Source organism: Lissotriton helveticus, chromosome 4_1, assembly GCF_964261635.1.
Source record: "Lissotriton helveticus chromosome 4_1, aLisHel1.1, whole genome shotgun sequence".
Lineage (NCBI taxonomy): Eukaryota > Metazoa > Chordata > Amphibia > Caudata > Salamandridae > Lissotriton > Lissotriton helveticus.
This window is the reverse complement of record NC_136063.1, coordinates 700,974,423-700,996,707: the sequence shown is the minus strand read 5'-3', so window position 1 is coordinate 700,996,707 and position 22,285 is coordinate 700,974,423. Positions and strand designations below refer to the sequence as shown.

At 46.0% G+C, this 22,285-nt stretch overlaps 1 protein-coding gene across 2 annotated transcripts in view; it reads left to right on the top strand.

Moving 5' to 3' along the window:
- UBE2V2 (ubiquitin conjugating enzyme E2 V2) overlaps positions 1 to 22,285 on the top strand; it is a 163,682-nt gene that overhangs the window by 69,729 nt on the left and 71,668 nt on the right. For both annotated transcript variants that reach the window (XM_078687319.1, XM_078687320.1), the window contains exon 2: positions 8,442 to 8,590. In XM_078687319.1, the coding sequence (XP_078543445.1) occupies positions 8,442 to 8,590 (149 nt within the window). The remainder of the gene's footprint in view (positions 1 to 8,441; positions 8,591 to 22,285) is intronic.

Below are 22,285 nucleotides of genomic sequence, written 5' to 3'. Positions count from 1 at the left end.
GACACTGTGATCAAGGCCTGTGCTGCTGTTGGTGTTTTATGGCATCCACTTAATGTTCGCTATAGGGGGCCCTCCCCTAGGGTGCCACTTATGTTCCCCAATGATTGTCCTTGGCGCGCACCATTTTAAAGTCAGGCGTATCGTGGCCTGCTTTTTGTACCCTTTAACAATGCTGTTTTGCCAAAAAGCCAGTGGGGGATTTTTTCAGGTGCCCACGGACTCCTGTGCTCACCATAGGGTCTCCCTGCACCGCCACTGCCTTTCGTCCCTCATCTCGTGTCTACATTGGCGGGTGGAGTCTTCTTAGAGTCTGAGCCGTCTCCTCCCCTCTCTGGATGTGCTCCGCCGGTAACTATGTACTCCTCTTCAACCCTGATCTCTGCTGCCTTTCTCTGTATGGCCTGTTAATATCGCTGCAGTCATAAGGGCTGCTTGTCAAAGTCAACGCTTCCCCGATTGCAGCACGGCTGGCGACGTCATTTTGGGAACCCGATCCGGTTTTTTTCGTCACTGAGTTCGCCTGTTTCCCCAGTCCTACGGTATCCGGGATCGCTTCTGCATGGTCCAGTTGATGTTGCGTTTCTTCGGTGGCCGTTTAGATGTCTTTTCGGCTATCCCTCACGTCTCGAACATGCCAAAACACCTACACGGCTCCGAAGCCAGTGTGGATCACGTCCACCCAGCCATCTTGCTTGGATACGCTCCCTTAATATTTTTGACATCAAGCTCATCCTAAATCACTTAATCGTTGCACTAGGAATCTCATCTCATGTTCAGATGTTCCACTATTAGACTCACTAAACAATTAGGACAGCTTCCTGATTGATAATTTACTTTCTATCGGTCTAAATACCATCCTAACCAACTGGAACAATTACAATAGCATCTCTTACCATACATGGTGGCATGTTACACGAGGAGCGCGGACAACAGTACAATTGTGATTTTTAACAATCAATCTTCCCGCTTATTGTGGTCTAAACTGGATGTGTACTTGAAAAAGTTAAACCTCCTTGAATAACTCCAGCGTTCAGCTTCTTTCTTTGATTTTTTTTGTTTATTTTCCTCCCAACATATATGTAACCTGGGGCGAGGGGCTGGGGACACTTGCTAGAGGTGGAACAGGCGCCGCAACAGGAAGAGGCTGACCAGAGTATCGGATTAGACTGGGCTTTATTTTGATTGTGCGTCTTGTCCTGTAAGTAAGTCTTTCTTTAGCGAACTCCCGGTTATCCGTGTTTAGGCCTTCTTTCTCCAGAGTTCCGGACACGTGATGTTCTCTCGGGACCAATGATTAATGAGGGGTGGCGTGGCACTCTAACTTGCTTGAGGCTGAGAGCGGCGGCTACGATATAAGCGTCTCCACCACCCGGTGATCGAAATGTATTTCCCCTGATGAAGTGCGTTTCAGCACGAAATGCATTGGGCATGTGGATGAATTAGTTGTTTATGTACATTTTCAAATGGACCATTGATGAACTTTCACAAAGTTGTGATGCAACAACTTTATTTTGCATAAATTGAATCACAAGAAATAAAACCAATGTACTAATCGAACTAACCTGGAATACAGTGCGAGTATCTGTTTGTTAAAAACTATGACTTAATTTATTGGACCTTTAAGGAGGTGATTCCCACATAAGAGTGCGACTGGCCAATCTGTCAATTCAGACAGCATCCATTTCGTTCTCTCGGGACCGCCTTCCCCGGTGTAGCGATGGTGGAGCTAAGATGGGGAAGAAAACGGACAAGAAGGAGGCCGTTAGTTGCCAATCTGATACAGAGTCTCCCCAGGGGAACCCCGTGCTAGTGATGGGACACCGGTGTGAACGTGCAGTCGAACAGGCACACTCGTGACTAGTGCTTCAGGGAACAGTAGCGAGGTGAGGAAGGAAGGAGGAAGGGTAGAAGGAGGGGTTGCGGGTAACAGGTATCGGGAAAACACACCAAGGAGAGGCACGAACGGGGAACTTATACTAGGTACTGGGAGCACTCTTTCTCCCCACCCAAGCCGCCCAACGCCGCCGTACCTGAGCAAGCCACACTCCTCCCTCGGGAGTGTGGCACGGCGGAACACAGGGTCGTTGGCCTCCTGGCTCTCCTCCGCAATCCGGTAAACCGGTCCTATCGTCCTCTTCGTTCTCCTTCGTAGGATTCTCCTCGCCTTCTCCTCTCGAGCCGTCGGTGACGTCACACGCCGCATACAGGGCTTCCCCTGTTTTCAACCATCCCGATGCGTCCACGTCAGTGGTAGGCGTGGCCTCGTCTCCGTCGATGTCCGCCCAGTTAAAGGAACCTGCAGATGTTTCCTCGTATTTTCCTTGGCGTGGTTTCCATTCATCCCTCGGTGACTCCGACTGTAGGGTAGAAGGGGAGGCATCATCAGGTGTCCACCAGTCGACCCGGCCACCCGTCCCAACCCTGTTACAATATACTATTATCCAACTTCTTCTTCCCCTTCTTTACTACTTGCTTACGCTCCTTTTCCATTTTCTCTCTTTGGGGCTCAACCTCTATATTTGACCACCTTTGGTTTATACCTTGTTTTGGCTCTGTGCAAGTGTATAGTGCTTATTTTTCAGGTATGAATGCCTTCTTTCAGTTGCAAAAATGGTTAGCTGTACAACACTTGTACATCTGTCACATGTCTAACTCCTTCTGTATTGTCATTTTCTGAATCTCTAATAAAAAGCTCTTGAAACAAAAATTTAAAAACACGGAAACGAACACTGCATAAGGATAATTTCTATTATTCTTATTATTTGTAATTGCTGCTTTTAAGCAGCACACCTTTTTTTATCTGAAACAAACCTTAAACAATAACTAGCATTAAATTAATGTCAATAAATTGACTTGATTTAGTAAAAAAAGAGAAAAGTAAAGGCTGCATCAAGACTCCCACACTTGAAACTTTATGCAAATAAAGTGATGGATGAAATGCTTGAATTAATCTTAGTCAATGGTAATTACTTGGGACCGCATCCCAATCCATAGTTTTTTTGCACACCTTGTTACCTCCGTTTGGACAACGCTATGTTCAAATCAGTCTTGACCCTACTCAATCAGAACAGTCCACCCCGAACTGCCAAGCCAGGTCCTCCCTGAACCGCAACACAAGCAACCCACGACCAGTTTCGCCCTAGTTATGGGCTCATCAGCTGGGTACAGCTTGGTTCCAGTGACCGTGTCACAGGGCCCACGTCTGCGCATACCCGTCCCACTTAGGACAACACACTAAAGTATACAAAAAAGTGATGAATAGAATGCTTAAAGACATCTCAGCCATGGGTAATGACTCCGGGCCGCATGCCCACCTGTAGTTATTTTACACCTCACCTCCATTTGAACCCAGCTATGTGCAATTCAATCTTGACCTTGCTGCAATCGAAACTGTCTAGCCCAAAACTTTGGCAGGGCTCCCATTCCTGCCCCAACAGGGGATCATGTGCAGAGAAGTGGAGAGGTGGCCCTTGCAGAGGCACTTCTCAAAGTTCTGTGACTCCAGTGGAGCAGGAGCCATAATCTGCCAGCCTCTGGATAATCTGGCCTCTCCAGGTCGTGTAATGGCAAACTCATCCCCTCCAGGCGCTACATATCTACACCGTGGCTCTTGTTATGCCATAGACACAAATCATAATGCTTAACGCTGCTCCCTGCAGCTCCTATTATTCTTTGATGAACCTCAAACCACTCCCCAGTGTTTCATAGAGGGATGCAGAATATGTTTAAGAAACACAGTTGACTACCAACCATAATACATAAAACAGTTATCAGCAGGGCAAGGAAAAATTACATTGCAGGTTGCACACATGGCACCTCTCACTTAGATAATAGTAACAAGATCTTTAACTTCTCTGCAGTGCCTAACCGTCTTGCTTAATGACCAGGCCACAGAGGAAAATAAACCCTCAAAGCTGAGATCTTATTCCCCATACCACTGTCTTGGGGAAACAAATATGGAGTTGCTCTGGTGATTACACTTGTGACTCAAGATACCCTTCTATCCCTTTGCCACATATCTACAATAGCAAGGAAGAGAAGAAACCTACACTACAGCTCCCAGTCATCCAGCCAGAAAGGAGGTAAAAACAAACTAACATTGGCAAAGCCAATAGGTCTTGCCTATGTGAGAGTCATTGGCTTTGCTAATGACTTTTAGCCATCTTGTACAGCAGCATGGCGAAAAGTTAGTTGCATGGGGTCAGGAGAGTGGCATAGGGGAGAGTGGAGTGGCGTTGAGGGACCTAGAATAGAGTGGAGTGGCAAATAGTAGAGTGGAGTGTATTCGATTGGTATAGTGTGGAATGGCGTAGAGTGGTGTGCGGTAGCGTAGAGTGGCGTAGAATGGAGTGGTGTAGAGTTGTGGGTGTAGGTAACTAAAGCGTCAATAGAGATGGCGGATGGGGTGAAAGCTAAAAAAAAAGCTGTATGGCTGTGTTAAAAGTAGGAAAGTACATTGTGCATCTAGGAATGATGTCAAAATGTTTATAAAATAAAAAAGTGTATTGCTAAAAGACGAAGAATAACAAAGATGAGGAAGAACACACATACTTGGTTCATGCTCCATGGCTCCATGGAGGAGCTAACACAAGAAAAGAAGGTAAATATACAGGAGCTAAGCAATCGAAAGTAGGCAAATGAGAGTGAAAACAATTAATTGTATGCTGTGGGTAGATTGTAAACTGGTAGGTTCTGTATGAAGAGACCAAGGAAGGGAATTGCGTAATTTGGCTGTTGCCACCGAAAAAGCTCTATCCCCTAACCTGGCCATTTTTCTTTTTAGGAATCTTTACCAGGAGTTGACTGAATATGACATTTTGTGGTGAAACATGCCATTAAAATTTAGCTATCAGAAATTTGAGGGCAGGGTAGGTACAGAAGGTGATAAACTAGGACTGTGGCTTTTATCTGGAGTTATTGTAGCCTATGTAGAACTGGAGATGTGAGCTCTCCTTGTTTCCTTTAAAAGAAAACGTGCACCACAATTTTGAACACCTTGTAGTTGTATCAATAATTTGGATGAGGCTAAATACCATATTCCAGTCTAGATTGTATTATTGTAGTTCTGAGTTGAACATCAAGACTCTCCTCTAGGAAAGTAGGCAAAACTTTTAAAGATTTCAATTACCAAAAACATGGTTTGTGTACATTAACTACTTGACTTTTCAGAGAAAGGTCTGAATCAATAGTGACGTTTCTTACGAAGTTTGCTGGGGTGTAATGTAATCCCATGTCCGGTGGCCAGTCACACAAAGTAAGGTTTTGTGGACTATTGGGACTAGTAGAAGTTTGGTTTTAGACATGTTCAATTTAAATAAATAAAAAACAAATAATAAATCAGCGACCTCCTCCATCTTGTAGAACGCAGAGCTTTTACAAGATCCTGATTAATAGAATTGGTCTGACCTGAGGGTTTGTTCAATCCGAACCCAAATTGTGTGCTGTATGCATACATTTAGAAATTGGTACTGAGATCTGGAAGGACCACTACCAAGGGCAGCAAGTAGATATTGAACAGCAATGCAGTCAGAATTGAGCCCTGAGGCACGGCCTTTAAATTTTGGGATTCACAAAAAAGGATGGGTTTCACAGTTGGACTTCTTTTGTCGTGGAAGGATTGAATTCATTTTAGTTCTGTGCCACAGGTACCTATTTCTTCTGGTATAGAATTAAGAATGATATGGTGGACCGTATTGAAAGCAGTGTAGAAGTCAAGAAAGATGAGGGGACCAACCTCCTCCTTTATCCACCGCTCTCCTGAGCTCAGCCTGGGCTGAATCGTGCCTGGTGTGAATCAATATTTCCCCTGTTAGTGTGTAAGCCAAAGCCAGAACCCTACCAAAGTCCTCCAACTCCTTCACTGGGCGGTGGACTGAATACATTCGCATCCCTTAGCTACATTACTGTATTGCTTGAATAAATCAAAACTATTTGCCTTTTTTCCCCAATCTCTATACTCCTTTCTGTTTACCTCTTTCCAAGCTCCATACTAATAGAATATGGGGTGCAGGTGGCAAAACGAGGGAATAGATCTCCCCAGGACCCAACTTTTTAAAATTACTTCAGCTGTTCTAACCCTTGCTTTTCCTAGGAATTAAGTATGCACCAGCCCAAGCCAGCTGACAGTTTAGCCGGAAATTCATAATTTACAATGCCAAGAACATGCACTGCCGGCTAACGGTATTGAAAGCTTTTTTGTTCAGTACTCCAGCCCCTGTTTAATTTCTTTGGCCTGTACTGTGGTGATTCAGAACATGAACGAGTCCTCTTGGATTTAGGGTTGCATTTCTGTGGGGAATAAACTTGCATTGACCTAGTTGTCCTTACCAGAATTCTTGCCACTACTGCTTTGCTGAAAACTTCAATATATTTAGAAGTGAAAGAGGTCTATACGATTTATTTCATAGGAGATTTTTATCTGGTTTGTGGTCACATTTATAACAGTTTCCTTCATGATTGCGGTCAAAAGCCCCCATCTCTAGTCTCGTCATGCACTTTTATAAGGTTATTCGCTAGACTGAATAAGCCATTTAGGCGTCTGCACATAGGCCATCACTACCTGTGGCTTTGCTTGCAGTTAGCGTTCTGAAAGAGCCCTAATGTTCCGCTCTCCCAAGCAGGGTTTCTATGTTACTGTAGGTAAAACATATCTATGTTTAATCAGTAGCATTCAAGGTATCCAGTATCTCTATTGTAATTTTGTTACTGTGAGTGCGAACATAAGTAATTTTCAAATGTAATTTATACCCACATGTTGCCTTGTATTGTTAGGCAACATTAGTATAGTAACTCTTAGTAGTTCCCCTTTGTGCATTGGTAACTTTATCAAGTGTATTGGTATACCTCATTCATTGTATGCCTCTCCATGGGCAACTCTTGCATCATCTATGGGTTAGGCAGAGCCTCTCTTTCTAATCTCCATATCATACAGCTATTTCTAGTCCAAGCCACACACAAAATATCTTGTTAGCACACACTTCTACCCGCAATACAGGGTTTCCATCCTCCCACTCGATACTCCACAATGTTGTATATTCCCAGGTTTGCCCAAAATAAATCCTGGACATTTCAAGGCCTCTACTTTTAATGTCAAGGTTGGAGCATATGCTTTTTTGCTTCCCCTAGTTAAAGGTTGTTTTCAGTGTTGTGTGGTTCAATTATGCACTGTAGCTTGTATGACTTTTCAGTCTTCAAATTCACGGCTTAGTAATATGTAATACGTTCTGCTTTATGTGCCATGTGGTGCTAAAGAAAAGAAATATACTTTCTATGTAGTGTGTTGCACTTTCTATGTCAGTTGAGCAAGCTCTACCCATAGCCTTTGCCAATGTATCACAAATTGTTGGTCTTGTGAATGTTTTCAGAGGGTGGCTGTCATGTTTCCTGTAGTGTCCAAGCATGTCTCCTTAAAATTACTCTGTTCTTAAAAAAGGAGGTAACTCTCTTACCAGATCATTAAAAAAATTATCACTTGTGTTGAACATAAATATCCAAAAATCAAACTTCCTGACCTTCAAGCAGCACATAACTCCCCTCCAGAGTTTACGGAACTTTGTAGGTTGTGAAAAGCCTCTGGCTAAATTATGAAGCCGGGAAAGCTGCCCTTTCTATTTGTTAGCCAATATAACACCCTTGGGAGCCTGCAAGAGTGTGTCTTGAAGGAGTGCGAGTCCTCCTCTCTGCCTTCTCAAGTATAGGGAGTCTTCCACATACCATTTTGATTTTTGTTTTAATAAACATTCCAAGTCAACAACGGAGTACAATCTTGCATTCGTCTCCGAGTAGATGTACACTTTTGTCCATTTGTACATATATGTGATGTTACCTACAGTGCTAAATCTTGCCCTCCATGTTGTGCTCTCCACATTTCCATTCATATTGGTTGTAAAAGGTATGTTTGTAACTTCTTATCCAAAGAAAGCCTCCCCTTTTTATTTGGCTAAAGATCTTGGTGGTGAATTCTTCTTGGGCCGAGCATCACAATATTCTAAGAAGGCTTCACCTTGTACTTGTTTGGTAGAAGGCTAGTTTTTAAGTCTTTGCACACCTGTGTACTCTAATAACACAGCCTTGTAGAGATCAAATAGTGCACATTTGGTTTGAGCATATTTTATATTAAAGAAGTAATCAAGATGGTGTATGATCTAACATGGCTAAATAAAGGGAAACGGTCACTAAGGAAATGAAAAATAGTTAATGGTTGAAAGAGGCTTCATAAATGCAGTACACAGTGAATTATTTTCATTACAAAACATTCTTAATATCATTTTAATCAGTGCTGCAAATCTAAATCCCACATTTTTGATGTACATAGATTTAAGAGAAAACTATTGGAATTTGAAAAAGAAAATGGGATAAAAAATGTATAGTGAGATAAGTGACTGATGTAAACTTGTGTAGGAAAATATCTTTCTTTAACTTATATATTTTTTACTTCATAGGAGTAAAAGTTCCTCGTAATTTTCGCTTATTGGAAGAACTTGAAGAAGGCCAGAAAGGAGTAGGTGATGGTACTGTAAGCTGGGGCCTTGAAGATGATGAAGATATGACACTTACAAGGTGGACGGGCATGATTATTGGGCCACCAAGGGTTAGTGCCATTACTTTTTCATCACTTCAGTTTTGTTTTGGTAGTTTAAGTTCTTATTGAGGCCTTGAATGTAGCTTGTTTTCTGGTCTGGAAATAGGAATATAAATGCTTTCTAGAATATGTGTAATGTAAATCTGACTGCAAAAAGGCTGTTTTTTGGGTGCATGGTTATTCAGTTAAGATAAAATATGGTTTCTGATAATGCTCTGAATTTGTAGAAATGGGGCCTATATTTTACTAATGGGACATGCAGCGCCTTCAAGTCATTCGTGCACAGTGTGTGGTAAGATTTAGGCTCTCCCCTGGTCTTTTCACCCTGGGAGAGTCCTACTGTTATAAAGCAATATCACAGGAGGACTTAATGATTCAGTGGAGTTACTAGTATTCCCCACTGACTACATAACAGGCCCCTATACATCAAAGTTCATGCAGGGAATGAGCATGGCATGAGCAGTGGTATACAGGATTTCTGAGGGATACTGCAGATTCCTCACCTGTTTAATATACCAGATGAGACCAGATCCAGAAACGTCGGACAAGCTGTGCTGGTAGGTAGTGCCAGATCCATCACAACTCTGGAAGTGAGGTGTTGGTAATGCCACTAGAGACAAATATCAACCACCCTGTGAGTTCTTTTTCTTCACATGCCTTTAAACCTGATCCACAAAGGTGGTTAAGCCCTGTCATACCTATGGTAAACAAATGTCCATCAAAGACCCTCGTGAAGACTGACTGTAGTGCTCTAGACCTTATCCTCCTTTCTCTGAGCAGTGCTGCAGCAGCTGTACATGGGCTGTGACCATGAAGACTGACTTTTTCAGTCCAGATCAAGGTTACAATTGCTGTTCTCCATCATCAAAGTCTTGGAGTGATAAAAAAAGAAGATGGAAGAAGAGGACAGAGTTCTCAAGACGTCAATAAAAATGAGGTGTAAATCTCCTCAGCATACCTCTTTCCTCTAGTATAGTATTTATCTTCCAAGTCTGAGTTGGTGGGTTTCCTCTATGCAGTGTGGCACATGTTCCAGCATGCTTCGCGACCCCCCGACCCAAGCCAACCCAATCTCCTGCCCCCAAGCAGTGCCTTTTGGCCTCCTGGAAAGGAATGGGGCCATGTCTGGGTTTCCGTTTGTGGGTTCTCCCCTGTACTTAAGCTTTCCACTCTTTCAGTTAGGACCTGTTAAAACACTGGTCTGTGGCATACTGACAGTGAACGCCTTGCCCCTTCTCCTGGTACCAATATCGGCGCTGGTCCTGGCACTGTCTCCGGCATCTCAGCCTCCACCTCTATAGCTGTCTTAGCTGAGAAAGGCTGCTGCAGGAAGCACTAGTGTGTCCAGTTAATATCCATTGTTCAAGAAAAATAGCTAACAACGGTATAAGAACAGGAAAATAGGACTGGTGGATGTGCCGCACATTAGGCCTACGGGCAGAGGATGCTAGAGCTTTGTTGTTCCTACTTTGATCCTCTGCAGATGCCAGGAAGACAACCCCAGATACAGATGAGTGGTGAGTAGTTGTTCCCACCTCATTCTTTGGAGACTGCTGTCTGCCTGGCACCACAAAATCCCTGCGGTTGGACACCTTCATGGTTATTGACGTAAATCCGCCTCTTGGCCCAACCCTTACAGAGATGGCAACATTCCACTCAGTGTGAGAGAAGGCAGTGGGGCTGCTGGAACAGACCTTGCCATCAGTGGAGCGGTAGTCAAAACGTTTGATGAAAGTTTTACAGTCCACAATTTTATCAGTAGAGACACTTTTTGGCATTCTTCAACTTTGTAATGGACCCTGTCAAAAATACATGCAACAGACCAACATCTACCACTACAGTGAACAGATCTGTGGCACAGAGACGCAGACCGGCATAGGAGACCCATAGTTCCTATTGGGCCACCCATAGCCAGGAACTCTTGTGGTTCAGGCATCTTTTTGTGGCAGGCAAAGCCCAGGGTCAGTTACAACACACCCACTGACAGAAAATTGAAGAAACTAAAGGCCCTTGGTAAGAAGTATTAGGATTTCTAAAGGGGCAGGTAAATCATGGTCCGTATGTGTATCAATAGAGGAATAATGTGGAGTGCATAAAGTCCATGTTTTAAGTTGATGACACTAGAAGATAGAGGAGCCTGAGGAAGGAATAATGGTATGAGATCTTACTCCGTTAAGGGTGTGTGCTGATTGCACTTGGAGCTGGTCCCAAGGGCCTAGGACACAAAGTGCCAGGAAGTGATGGCTACAGGTCTCTTGCACGCAAGAAGGGGAGTGCCAATCACACTTGGATTCTTGGATTCAAATTCAAGAATACACGTGTCTTGTCGAGTGGAATGACTATTCCTCAAATGGCCACTGGCTTGCCGGGCTTTGCATCCTTCCTGCCTGCATACCCGGCAGTCACTTTAAAGGCTGCTTCATTGATTATTTTTTTGTCACCATTTACTCCATGGCCTTACCCTGCAAGTGTTTTGTTGAGGCACATTCTGATCATGATTGATCCCTTTTGTGCATCACTTATCAGAGAGCACTGAGCACGTTCTTGCACTAAGCACCCATAGGGTTGCTGTTTTAATGCTTGTTTGACTTTTTTTGTACTTTGAGTAAAATACCATTAAGATATAAATTTATGGATTGATTTGTTTATTAGGGACCACACTGTATGCCCCAGTTCCCTAGTCATTTCTTTGTTTCCCTTGTACACCTAATAATAGTTTTTACACTGGCCTGATTGCCAGCATTTTGTAGGATACACTAGCAACAAGAAGGACAAGGTGGTCTAGAAGCAGAATTTATTCTGCTGGATAAACTTGAACAATAAAAATGTTTGGACTCCAAGGCAAGGAAGGATGACTATTTTGCCCTTTATGTACTCTAGGGTCTCTCTTCAGACCCGTTTCTGGGATATAGGTACTGCTGGAATCTTTTCAACAGGTGACAGTGACATTCCCGGAAAGCTGGAAACACGCCAAAATCAACGCCCTCCTCAAGAAGCCCAAGGCGGACCCCAATGACCTCAAGACCTTCCGGCCCATCTCCCTGCTCCCGGCGAAGGTCATCGAGAAAATCGTCCACATGCAATTGGCCCGCCACCTTGAAGACAACAACATCTTGGACTCGTCCCAGTCCAGATTCAGACGAAAGCACAGACAGCCCTCATCGCCGCCACAGACGACATCAGGCGCCAACTAGACCATGGCGAAACATCAGCCCTCATCCTCCTGGACCTGTCAGCCGCCTTCGACACGGTCTGCCATCGCACTCTAAACACACACCTCCAAGAAGCCGGAATCCAAGAGAAGGCCCTTGACTGGACCACGTCCTACCTCTCCGGCAGAACCCAGCGCGTCCGCCTCCCACCCTTCCGATCTGAAGCCACCAACATCATCTGCGGCATGCCCCAGGGCTCATCCCTCAGCTCGACGCTGTTCAACGTCTGCATGGCCCCCCTCGCACAAGTGGCCCGCCATCACGACCTCAACATCTCCTACGCCGACGACACCCAGCTCATCCTCTCCCTCACCAAGGACCCACACACCGCCAAAACAAACCTCCACTAGGGAATGAAGGCCGTCGCCGACTGGATGAGGAGCAGCCGTCTGAAACTGAACTCGGACAAGACGGAGGTCCTCATCCTCGGACCCACCCCCTTAGCCTGGGACGACTCCTGGTGGCCGACCACACTGGGAACAGCACCGACACCCACCAACCATGCACGAAACCTAGGATTCATCCTCTACACTTCCCTCTCCATGCCTAAGCTGGTCAACGCCGTCTCCTCCTCCTGCTACAACACCCTCCACACGCTCCGCAGGATCTACAAGTGGATCCCGACCGAAACAAGAAGAATGGTGACACAGGCCCGCGTCAACAGCAGACTGGACTACAACAACGCACTTTACGCAGGAATCCCAGCCAAACGCCTACGACGACTACAACGCATCCAAAACACCTCCGCCCGACTGATCGTCAACGTCTCCCGCCGCAGCCACATCACCCCCCACCTGAGCGACCTACACTGGCTCCCCGTCGACAAGAGGATCACCTTCAAGCTCCTCACCCACGCACACAAAGCACTCCACAACGCCGGACCAGCCTACCTGAACAGCAGACTCCACTTCTACACCCCCACCCGCCAGCTCCGCTCCGCCAGCCTCACCCTCGCCGCTGTCCCCCGCATCCAACAAACGACCTCTGGTGGCAGATCCTTCTCCTACCTCGCTGCCAAGACCTGGAACACCCTCCCTACCCACCTACGGCAGACCCAAGACCTACTCGCCTTCAGAAGACTCCTCAAGACCTGGCTCTTCGAGCAGTAGCGGCACCTCCCCATAGCGCCTTGAGACCCTCACGGGTAAGTAGCACGCTTTACAAGTACTCTGATTGATTGATTGATTGATTGAGGAATCTGCAGGTAGAAGTATCCGTCAGGAGAAACAAAAGCTGCTTACCTTTGGGAACAATCTTTATGATGAATACTCACCAATCCCACCCTCCCCGGACTATACCACTTCAGAGAAGTGGTCCAAGATGGTCATTTTGCTTCTTGACCCATCCTAAAAAACAAGACTAGACACAGCTGATCATAAAAACAGAACTGAACACAGCTGATTCAGTGACCAGGGCCATGGGCTCCTCTATTTCTCTATCTGGGGATTTCTCCAGCTGAATTCAGTGTTGCCACTGTTACAAGTATATTACACACACACTGTCAAACTATCCAAGTGTTTCAGCAGTAACAACCAAATCTCTTCATTAGACAAGACAGATATTTAGGATCCTTACAAAGACTGAGCTAAGTGTCACACATCAAATTTCCCATCCCTGAGGAAGTCAGTCATAGAGATAAGGCCCCCCCCCCCCCCTAACAAGGTTGAAATGTGTTGGGAAGCGGTAGTGAGGGTGATCGGAACCAATATAATGGAGGGATATTGGGGCCTATTATTGGGCGGATCATTTGATGTCGGTGAATGAATGGATCCATTTCCCACATGATCACCCCTCCTATAGGCTAGAGAGGGACACCATTGCGCATCGTTCATGCCTATATTTCCTATATGGAGGCGAGGTAGGGGACGCCTACTCCCGGCCATGCGAATAACATTGGAAGTCTGGGACAGGGCGAAAAAGGTAATGGGCTGGGCGCGCAAACCAACTAAACAGACACCGATCTGACACTGCACCTCGTTGAGGGAACTCCACAAACTAAGGGGCTTTGGGGGTTAGGATGCTGTCTGCATTTCCAATTTAGGTGACGTGGTGGCAGGGAGAATTAAAAACTTTCAGGACACTTGCAACGGAGTTTCAGCTGCACGCTACTCAAATTTTTAAATACGCGCAACTGGGACATGCCTGGACATCCGAAAGCTTGCTCACCCCTTCCCTGCCAGAATATGCCCCGGTGGAGGGACGCCTATTGCAGCAGCTGATACCCAAAAAGGCAGTCTCCTTAACGTACAGGACACTGAATAATAACATGCCCGACAGACTGGGGAAACTAAGGGAAGCATGGGAACAGAACCTGGGCACGCTAGAAACAGTGGACTGGGAGGCTTTCCTGATGCACCACAGGGAAGTAGCGATTAAATCCTAACGGGACGTGGCCCGCACGTGGGGGGCATCGCCACCTCCCCAATTAGAAGAATGGAGGAGTGGGATAGACATGTATATGGCGCAGAGAGGGTTACATACAAAGCGAGAGGGTGCCCACGGAAGTTCCGTAAGGTGTGGGGGAAGTGGAGAAAATATTATGGATTGGATGTAGGGTTGGGAGTCGACTAGCATAATACAGTTTTTGGACCTAACTGGGCTCTGAATGAGGGGGCTACTGGGTCTATGTCTCCGACTCTCGTGGAAGACAAGGATGATGGGTTGGACTCTGCTAGATCAGAGTCCGGCGAGGAGATCGTATGTCTTCCTGGTTCATGGAATGAGGGGGTTGAGGTATCTTTTGATATGGACAATATGTGGGTGCTCTGATCCGGTTGTGACTAAATGTGACACGCTAGCTGTTTGGTATTGGTTGAAATTACAAATAAAAATATTTTAAAAAGAAAAGAAAAATTAATGCAATATGTCATTATGTTCAGTGTATGATTCTCATTTAAGTATTGATTACCATGCAGCAAAAGGAGGCCCTCAGCGGGTGGGTATGAAACTTAAATGAATCTAAAGTAACTTCATTCATATACAGAGTAAAATACGTGGTCTATGAAATTCTTTGGGGGGTACCTTGTGTTTGAAATAAAGAGCATGAAATTGGACCGAGATGCTACTCTGTACTTCCTGGTTCTCAAGAAGGACTGCTGTCTTCATCCAAACCTTTACCTCAGGATCTTTTTTTTATTTTTTATTTTTTAGGGAACGTTTGAGATGCTGTCCCTTGCTCAGGCCATGGAGCAGGAGACTTGGTGGTGTCCTTCAGCCTGAGGAATGTTTAGTTCCACCTAATGATACTGAGGTTGCATAGGAAGTACCCGAGTTTCATGGCCGGTTCTGTTCACTACTAGTTTCGAGTCGTCCTGTTTGGACTGACATTAGCACCTCTTCTTCATGAACATGATGACCGTGATCACGTCCCAACAACTGGTTGCTGGAAGCCAGATCGCTGCTGTTGGTGTTGCACAATTTGCCAGCCACCGTATCCCTGCTATACGGCGTGGTTTATTCTACAAATGTGCCCAAATCTCAGCTGGAGCCCTCTTAGCTTCTCCTGTTGATAGAGGCAGTGCTGACATGACAATGCTTCCAGCTTTCTTCTTCCCCAAAGGGTCTGAGGTATTCGGGATATGATTCTGATGTTTGTGGAGAGAGCTCTGTTTGCAGCCCTGAAGGTTCTAGGCCTGCTTGAATGCTTCCTGCATTCTTCTGGTGTCACACACATGCACTGGCACGTGAGGTCTCTCCAGTGCTCCCTCTGTTGGCATTTTGCCAGCACAAAAAAGTATCTGTTGGACACCATTGTGATCTCCTGGGACATTGCAACTGTTCTGACTTGGTGGTCAGTGGAAGAGGACCTTTTTTAAGGGTTGACCTGGTGCCCTCCACCAACTGTGACCACAGATGCATTCACCCACGAGTAGGGTGCTCATCTGGGGGAGCGGGAAGTGTGTGATCTCCAGAGGAGGAGGTTACACATCAACCTGCTCAAACTGACGGTAATTCAGCTGGTGCTCATTGCCTTCCTTCCTCCCTTCCATGTCCGTGTGTCCAAATATTGATGGACCATACAACTGCAATGTAGTATATCAACAAACCGGGATAAGAAGAGACTTGCATTCTGTCAGAAAGCACGGAAGCTCCGGGCAGCGGCGCACCATCATGGGAGTTTGGCTAGTTGCCAACAGTCTGGCCGGTTCTCAGAACACCAGGGCTGTCTGCATGAGTCTGCATGAACTTGCCAACCCAGAGTAGCACATCAAATAATTTTTTGTCTTTAGGGCTTTTTCTCACAAAGCAGCAATACCCCTATTGCCCACATTTCTGGCCCTTCAGTACCTGTCAGAGGGAGAAAGGGGAAATGTTTTGGTTGAGGTGGAATTTTCTCGGCGTGAATTTCCTCTCATGCCCTTGATTCATTGTATTCTGAGGAAAATACACCAGGACCAAGCAGGGTTCTTCATTATACCGGGCTAACCAAGAATTGTGTCTTATGCAAGCCTATTGACCTGAGTGGAGAGAGGCGACTCCCTCAGTCAGAGGGGCTGGTTTTGCACCCCAACTTCCAGAGTCTCCAACTTCATGCCTAGAGATTTAGCTTGGATATCTAAGCTTGTCCAGTTATCACTGGAGGTGGTAGATGTGTTCCGATCTGCTCATTGTCCCTCTGCCAAGTCACGCCTATTTTGGGAGGTGAGAAGGTTTGTGGTTTGGCAGGCTGAGCAGAACATGTACCCTTTGAAGGCTTACCTTAAGTCTTCCGATTTGCTCTTGCTGGCCCACCATGGCTGCGTGGTGGGCACGGTCAAGGGGTGTCTGGTGGCCTTCCTCTGCCTCTAAGACTAGCCATCGTTCTCCAAGTCAACAATAGCCATGTCACCATGACCTCCCTTCCAGCATTTTAATGGAGCCTATGACACCTTTCGGCACAGGAAAGCTCTATCAGAAGTTTCTGGATCCAATCTGGCAACTGGGATACTGAGCAGGTGACGACTCAACAGACGAAGAATTAGCACGTAGACCGAATATCCACCAGAAAGATCGTTACTGAAAGTAACATTTTCCTTCCTCCCTTCCCTGAATAGGGTTGGAGATAAAATCCTGTTTACTTTCCTGGATGGTTTCTTCAGGACCCATTCATATCTTCCTAGACCACATGGGTGGATGACAGAGTAGATGAGCAAGAAATTAATATTAAAGTAAGTGACATGCTATGTTACTTTAGTGTTTGTGGAGGGGGGAGCTACAGGAAGCTGCACAGCACTTGTGGTGCCGCGCCAGCCCTAATTTAGCAAGCACATCTAATCTGCGAACTGTAACATATGTGCAGTTAAAATGCATGCACATAATTGTGATGTACAAAATGTGTGTGCCAGTATGTCAGCCCCATTGTTTTGGTTAACTGGTTAAGGCTCTGGTAGTTGGGCCTGAAGAATCACAAGCACTGGCAGAGTATTTGATGTGGTGAAGTGGAATGCAGTATTTTTGTTGCATCTTTAGTAATGGGCTGTCCTTTTGTCATATTCCTCTTCAACCAGCAAAGCCTGAAAATGTTTTATATGTAATTCTAATTTTACCCCAATTTTGTTAATTGCAAACAGGACAAAAGGAAGGGGAGTGACTTGATATATTCAAAAGAGATTTATCAAAGTCAGTTTCTGAGATACCTCACCCCTGTGTTATGTCATTCATATGAAAAGTAAAAGTAATAAAGTGCAGTGATGCGTTTTAGCTGTATATGCTTTAAAACTGGAACCAAATCCCAAACAGTAATTCAGCTAAGAGTTTTGCAAAGTGCTTCCTTTATTTTCAACATCTTCTCTGAAGATATACGGTACTGTAATTCACCATCTAATCCCGAAACAGTACACCCGCCTTACTCCAGTATTGGAACTTTCATAGATTCCCATGCTTATATCATTCCCCGTCATCGGAATGGGAGTCCCCGGTATACATAAAATAGCCATAGAAACCATTACTAAAACAGAACCTCGGCCTAGGCCCATTCCTGTTCTGCAACCTATCCACCTCTTTTTGTAAAAGAGACCAAAAAAAAGAACAACCAATCAGATTAGCCTCACCCCTTAGAACACTCCTGAGAGAAGCTCAGAACCTCAGATTTCCTACCGCACGTTGTGCAAGGGAGTCTCCACTGAGCTCTGCTCATTTTTTTTTTTATAGAACTTTGATTCTACAGCCTGTTCAACAGCTTTTTCTTCTACAGGATGTCAGATAAAGAGAAGAAGGCCCTCTTTAATGCATGTGCCTCTTGTGCCAAGAGGAGAATATATATTGAAGACCAGCATAAAGATTGTATTTACTGTCTGTACCCAGACCACAAGGCTGCAGACTGTAAGATATGCCGCACCTTCTCGTGATCGTGAAGGGCGTCTTTTGACCTGTCCAGAAGCTAGTCAAGAAAGGAGCCTGTGTCCAGTGACAGCGACGAAACATCTTCTGCGACCTCTTCCAGAAGGTCTGTAAAAAGGGGTAGATCTTCTCCTTCGCCTTCTGGGAAACGCCCTAGAAGGCCTTGAAAAGACCTCTGATAGGTCTTGAATGAATGAATGAATACTTTCTTTTATAGCGCATGGCTACTCTTGAGCATCCCAGCGCTGTAAGACAAAGGAAAGTAAAGACACTATTGGAAAAGGTGCGTCTTTAAGCGCTTCCTGAAAGCAAGATGGTTTGACTCATGCCTGATGGCGTCTGGGAGTGCGTTCCATTCTTTAGCTGCATGCACCGAAAGTCGGCGGCCACCCATCCGGGCCAGCTTCATCCTGGGGACTACCAGCAAATTCCGCTGGTTGGATCTCAGAGATCTCACTGATTGGTGGCGACGAAAAAGGGGATCCAGGATAGGCGGGCCAGCCCCATGGATGGATTTATGCGCCATGCACATGGTCTTAAAAGTTATCCTTCCCTTGATGGATAGCCAGTGCAAAGATTGAAGTGCGGCTTTTGCTGAACATCTTTTCGGGACTTTCATGAGTAGTCGGGCAGCACAATTTTGTACCGATTGCAGAATTTTTATGGTCCCGACCGGGGCCCCCATGTAGACAGCGTTTGCATAGTCCAGCCGTGACATAATCAATGACTGGACTAGCAATCTTCTTGCTTCAAATGGCAGAAGGTCTAGCACTTTTTTTAAGACTCTCAGCAGCCCATAGCAGGTTCCGGCTACCTTTTTTGCTTGGTGTTGAAATCCTAAAGAGGAGTCTAGCCAGATCCCTAGGCTCTTTATATGAGTCTTGGGTGCTGGGGGAGGTCCTAGGCAGTGAGGCCACCAAGGATCAAGGTTAATTGGGGCCTTGTAACCTAGGAGCATGATGTCTGTTTTGGCCCCATTTAACTTTAAGAAGGAGGAAGTCATCCACTCCAGAACCTTGGTGAGACATGGGGTCAGGTTGTTGATCCCCGGGTTTAAAACATCGTTCCTCACCAGGGAGACCACCAGCTGCGTGTCATCGGCGTAGGTAACAAGTTGGATTCCCCAGGGAAGCACCACCTCAGCCAGTGGTCTCATATAGATATTAAACAGAGTAGGGCTGAGGGAAGAGCCCTGGGGAACGCCGTGATTCAATTGCAGCTGGCTGGATGACACCTCTCCCTCAAAGACAGAGAAGCTTCTGTCAGATAGAAAGGAATGGAGCCATTTAATGGCCAATCCCGAGACTCCTGTAAGATGCAGCCGATGCAGCAGAAGAGAGTGGTTTACTGTATCGAAGGCTGCGCTGAGGTCCAACAGGACCACCGCAGCGCAGCCTCCTGCATCCACTATACCTCTGACTGCCTCCACTACTGCCACCAGGGCTGTCTCCGTTCCCTGTTTTGCTCTAAACCCGGTCTGGGTGGGGTGCAAACCTTCCGTGGATTCAATGAAGGAAGAAAGGACCCGATTCACAAATTTTTCAGCTATTTTGCTGATAGTTGGTAATAGTGAAATAGGCCTGTAGTTGGCCAGATCTTCAGGGTCTAAGCTAGGTTTCTTAAGCAAAGCTCTGACCTTGGCCTTCTTCCATTTGGGGGGCACTACACCGGAGGCCAGTGATGCGTTAATGACCTGCGTTATCACAGGGCATACTGTCCCTGATACCTGTTTAAGAACTGCCGGGGGAGCAGCATCTAACGGGGAGCCAGATTTAAGCTTACCTAGGAGACTATCCACCTCATCCAAATCCAATAAAGGAAAGGCTTTAAGATCTACTGATGGGTTAGAGTCCATGTCCAGGTCCTCCTTTTTTTCTCTCTTCCAATCATCTGGGATGTCTGTCACAGATGCAAAGCCGGAGTAGATGTTAGAAACCTTAGATGCAAAAAAGATAGCCAACTCATCACAGTGTTTCTGTGGATTCTGAATAGGACTAATGGTCCTAGGTGTAGTTGCCAGGGATTGAAAGATTTTAAAAATTTCCCTGGGGGCGTTAGCGGCTTCCATAATTTTGCTCTGATAATATGCAGCTTGTGTGGTTTGTATTAAAGTTTTGTAGGATCTCAGGGTTGACCTATATTCATTTTTCGCAGAAACTGCATAGTTCTTTCTCCACTTCCTTTCCGCACGTTTACACACTTGTTTGTGTTCCTTGAGTTCCCTGGAGTACCAGGGTTGCTTATTAGAACCCTCTCTATGCCGTAGCTCTTTTTTTGGGAGAATAGGATCTAGTGTGGTGTTGATCCACTGATCAAAAGCTTCATTAGCTGCAACCGGGTCCTCAAGGGGAACGGGCGAGCAGCTTTTGAGGGCTGCCTCCCATTTTTCAGTGGGTAATCTAGACCATACTCGGCTAACCTTTTTTTGAATAGAGGCCTTGTGGATCTGTGTTGCTGGGGACCACAAGAAGGACAGTAGTGCATGGTCTGACCATGGTACAAAAGTGGGCTGAGTGCATGCTATATTTCCAAGATTGGTGAATATGTGATCTAATAAGTGTCCACCTGTATGAGTAGGACTGTCCACAATTTGTTCCAGATGCACCACTCTCATGGTCTCCACCAGGCATTGTGATGGCCTGGCATTGACTTCATCAAGGTGAACATTAAGGTCGCCCAAGATGGTAAAATTGGGGGTGCTACTGATAGGGAGAGAGATCTTATCTAAAAGATTGTTACAAAAATTATGGGAGTCGCCTGGGGGTCTATAGACCAGGATCCCAGAAAAAGTGCAGGTGGGAGAAAAGGATATAGAGAAACCAATACTTTCACAGTCCGTAAGTGGACTCTCCGAGGTTCTACATCTGAAGTTATTTTTATAAATAATCGCCACCCCTCCTCCTCTGCCCGGCCTACGGTCCTGTCTCGCAATGGAGTACTTCGGTGGTAACGCTTGCACTAAGTATGGGTCTGAGTCATCAGTTAGCCATGTTTCTGTTAAGAATAAAATATCAAAGTCTCGTTCATCCAAGAGCAAGTTTATTTCAGTAGCATGCCTTGGAAGAGAGCGACAATTAATCAGGGCGAGGGAAAAACTATCTAAGTTGCAGCTCCTGGGATTGGGGGACTTACAGTGGGAACATGGGACCGCTACCTCCTCAAGGAAAATATCCCCAGGGCAACTATCCCTGGCCCTTCCTCTAAGTGACCTGAGGAAATCGCCACTGTACCTTCCGCTGGTATGGATGATAGGATCCATGGGTATAGGTCCTAGCCCTGTCCTAGCCCGTCCTGGCACGGACGGGCACAGACGGGCTCTCCTTAGGCGCTCCTTTGGCGCGGTATGGCGCGTCCACAGCGCGTACGCTAACGCGTAGGGTGACTGTATCAATTTATGCGCTTCAGCGCCGCGTGAACTAGCCCTGCCTCGCAACCACTAGCGCGGCAAGCTATTCCTCACCCAAGATGGCCGCTAAGTTGAATCGGCCCCTGTGGGTCCCGTGATTCGAATACCCAACTCGGCTAAGTGGGAGCTGAGGGTCCCTGAGCAAGCGAGGCGCAAGGTGGGTAAATACCAAAGCCTCAGAAATGGGTCTGAGTGTCAGGTGGAAATTAAAACTAAAATGTGCAGATTTTAAAACACGTCAATACAATGCAGTACAATGTCATTAAAAACAGCAATTCGCAACTAGCTCCCGGCTTCCGCCTCAGGAGCGCTAATATCCCTAGGTCTTACCCGGGCGTTCAATTCTGCTCAATTTATGCGCTTCAGCGCCGCGTGAACTAGCCCTGCCTCGCAACCACTAGCGCGGCAAGCTATTCCTCACCCAAGATGGCCGCTAAGTTGAATCGGCCCCTGTGGGTCCCGTGATTCGAATACCCAACTCGGCTAAGTGGGAGCTGAGGGTCCCTGAGCAAGCGAGGCGCAAGGTGGGTAAATACCAAAGCCTCAGAAATGGGTCTGAGTGTCAGGTGGAAATTAAAACTAAAATGTGCAGATTTTAAAACACGTCAATACAATGCAGTACAATGTCATTAAAAACAGCAATTCGCAACTAGCTCCCGGCTTCCGCCTCAGGAGCGCTAATATCCCTAGGTCTTAAGGGCTTAGTCCTGTTGAATCTCCACGGCAAGGTGTAAAGGAGAGGGAAGGACTATCAAAAGCAGCAAGTGT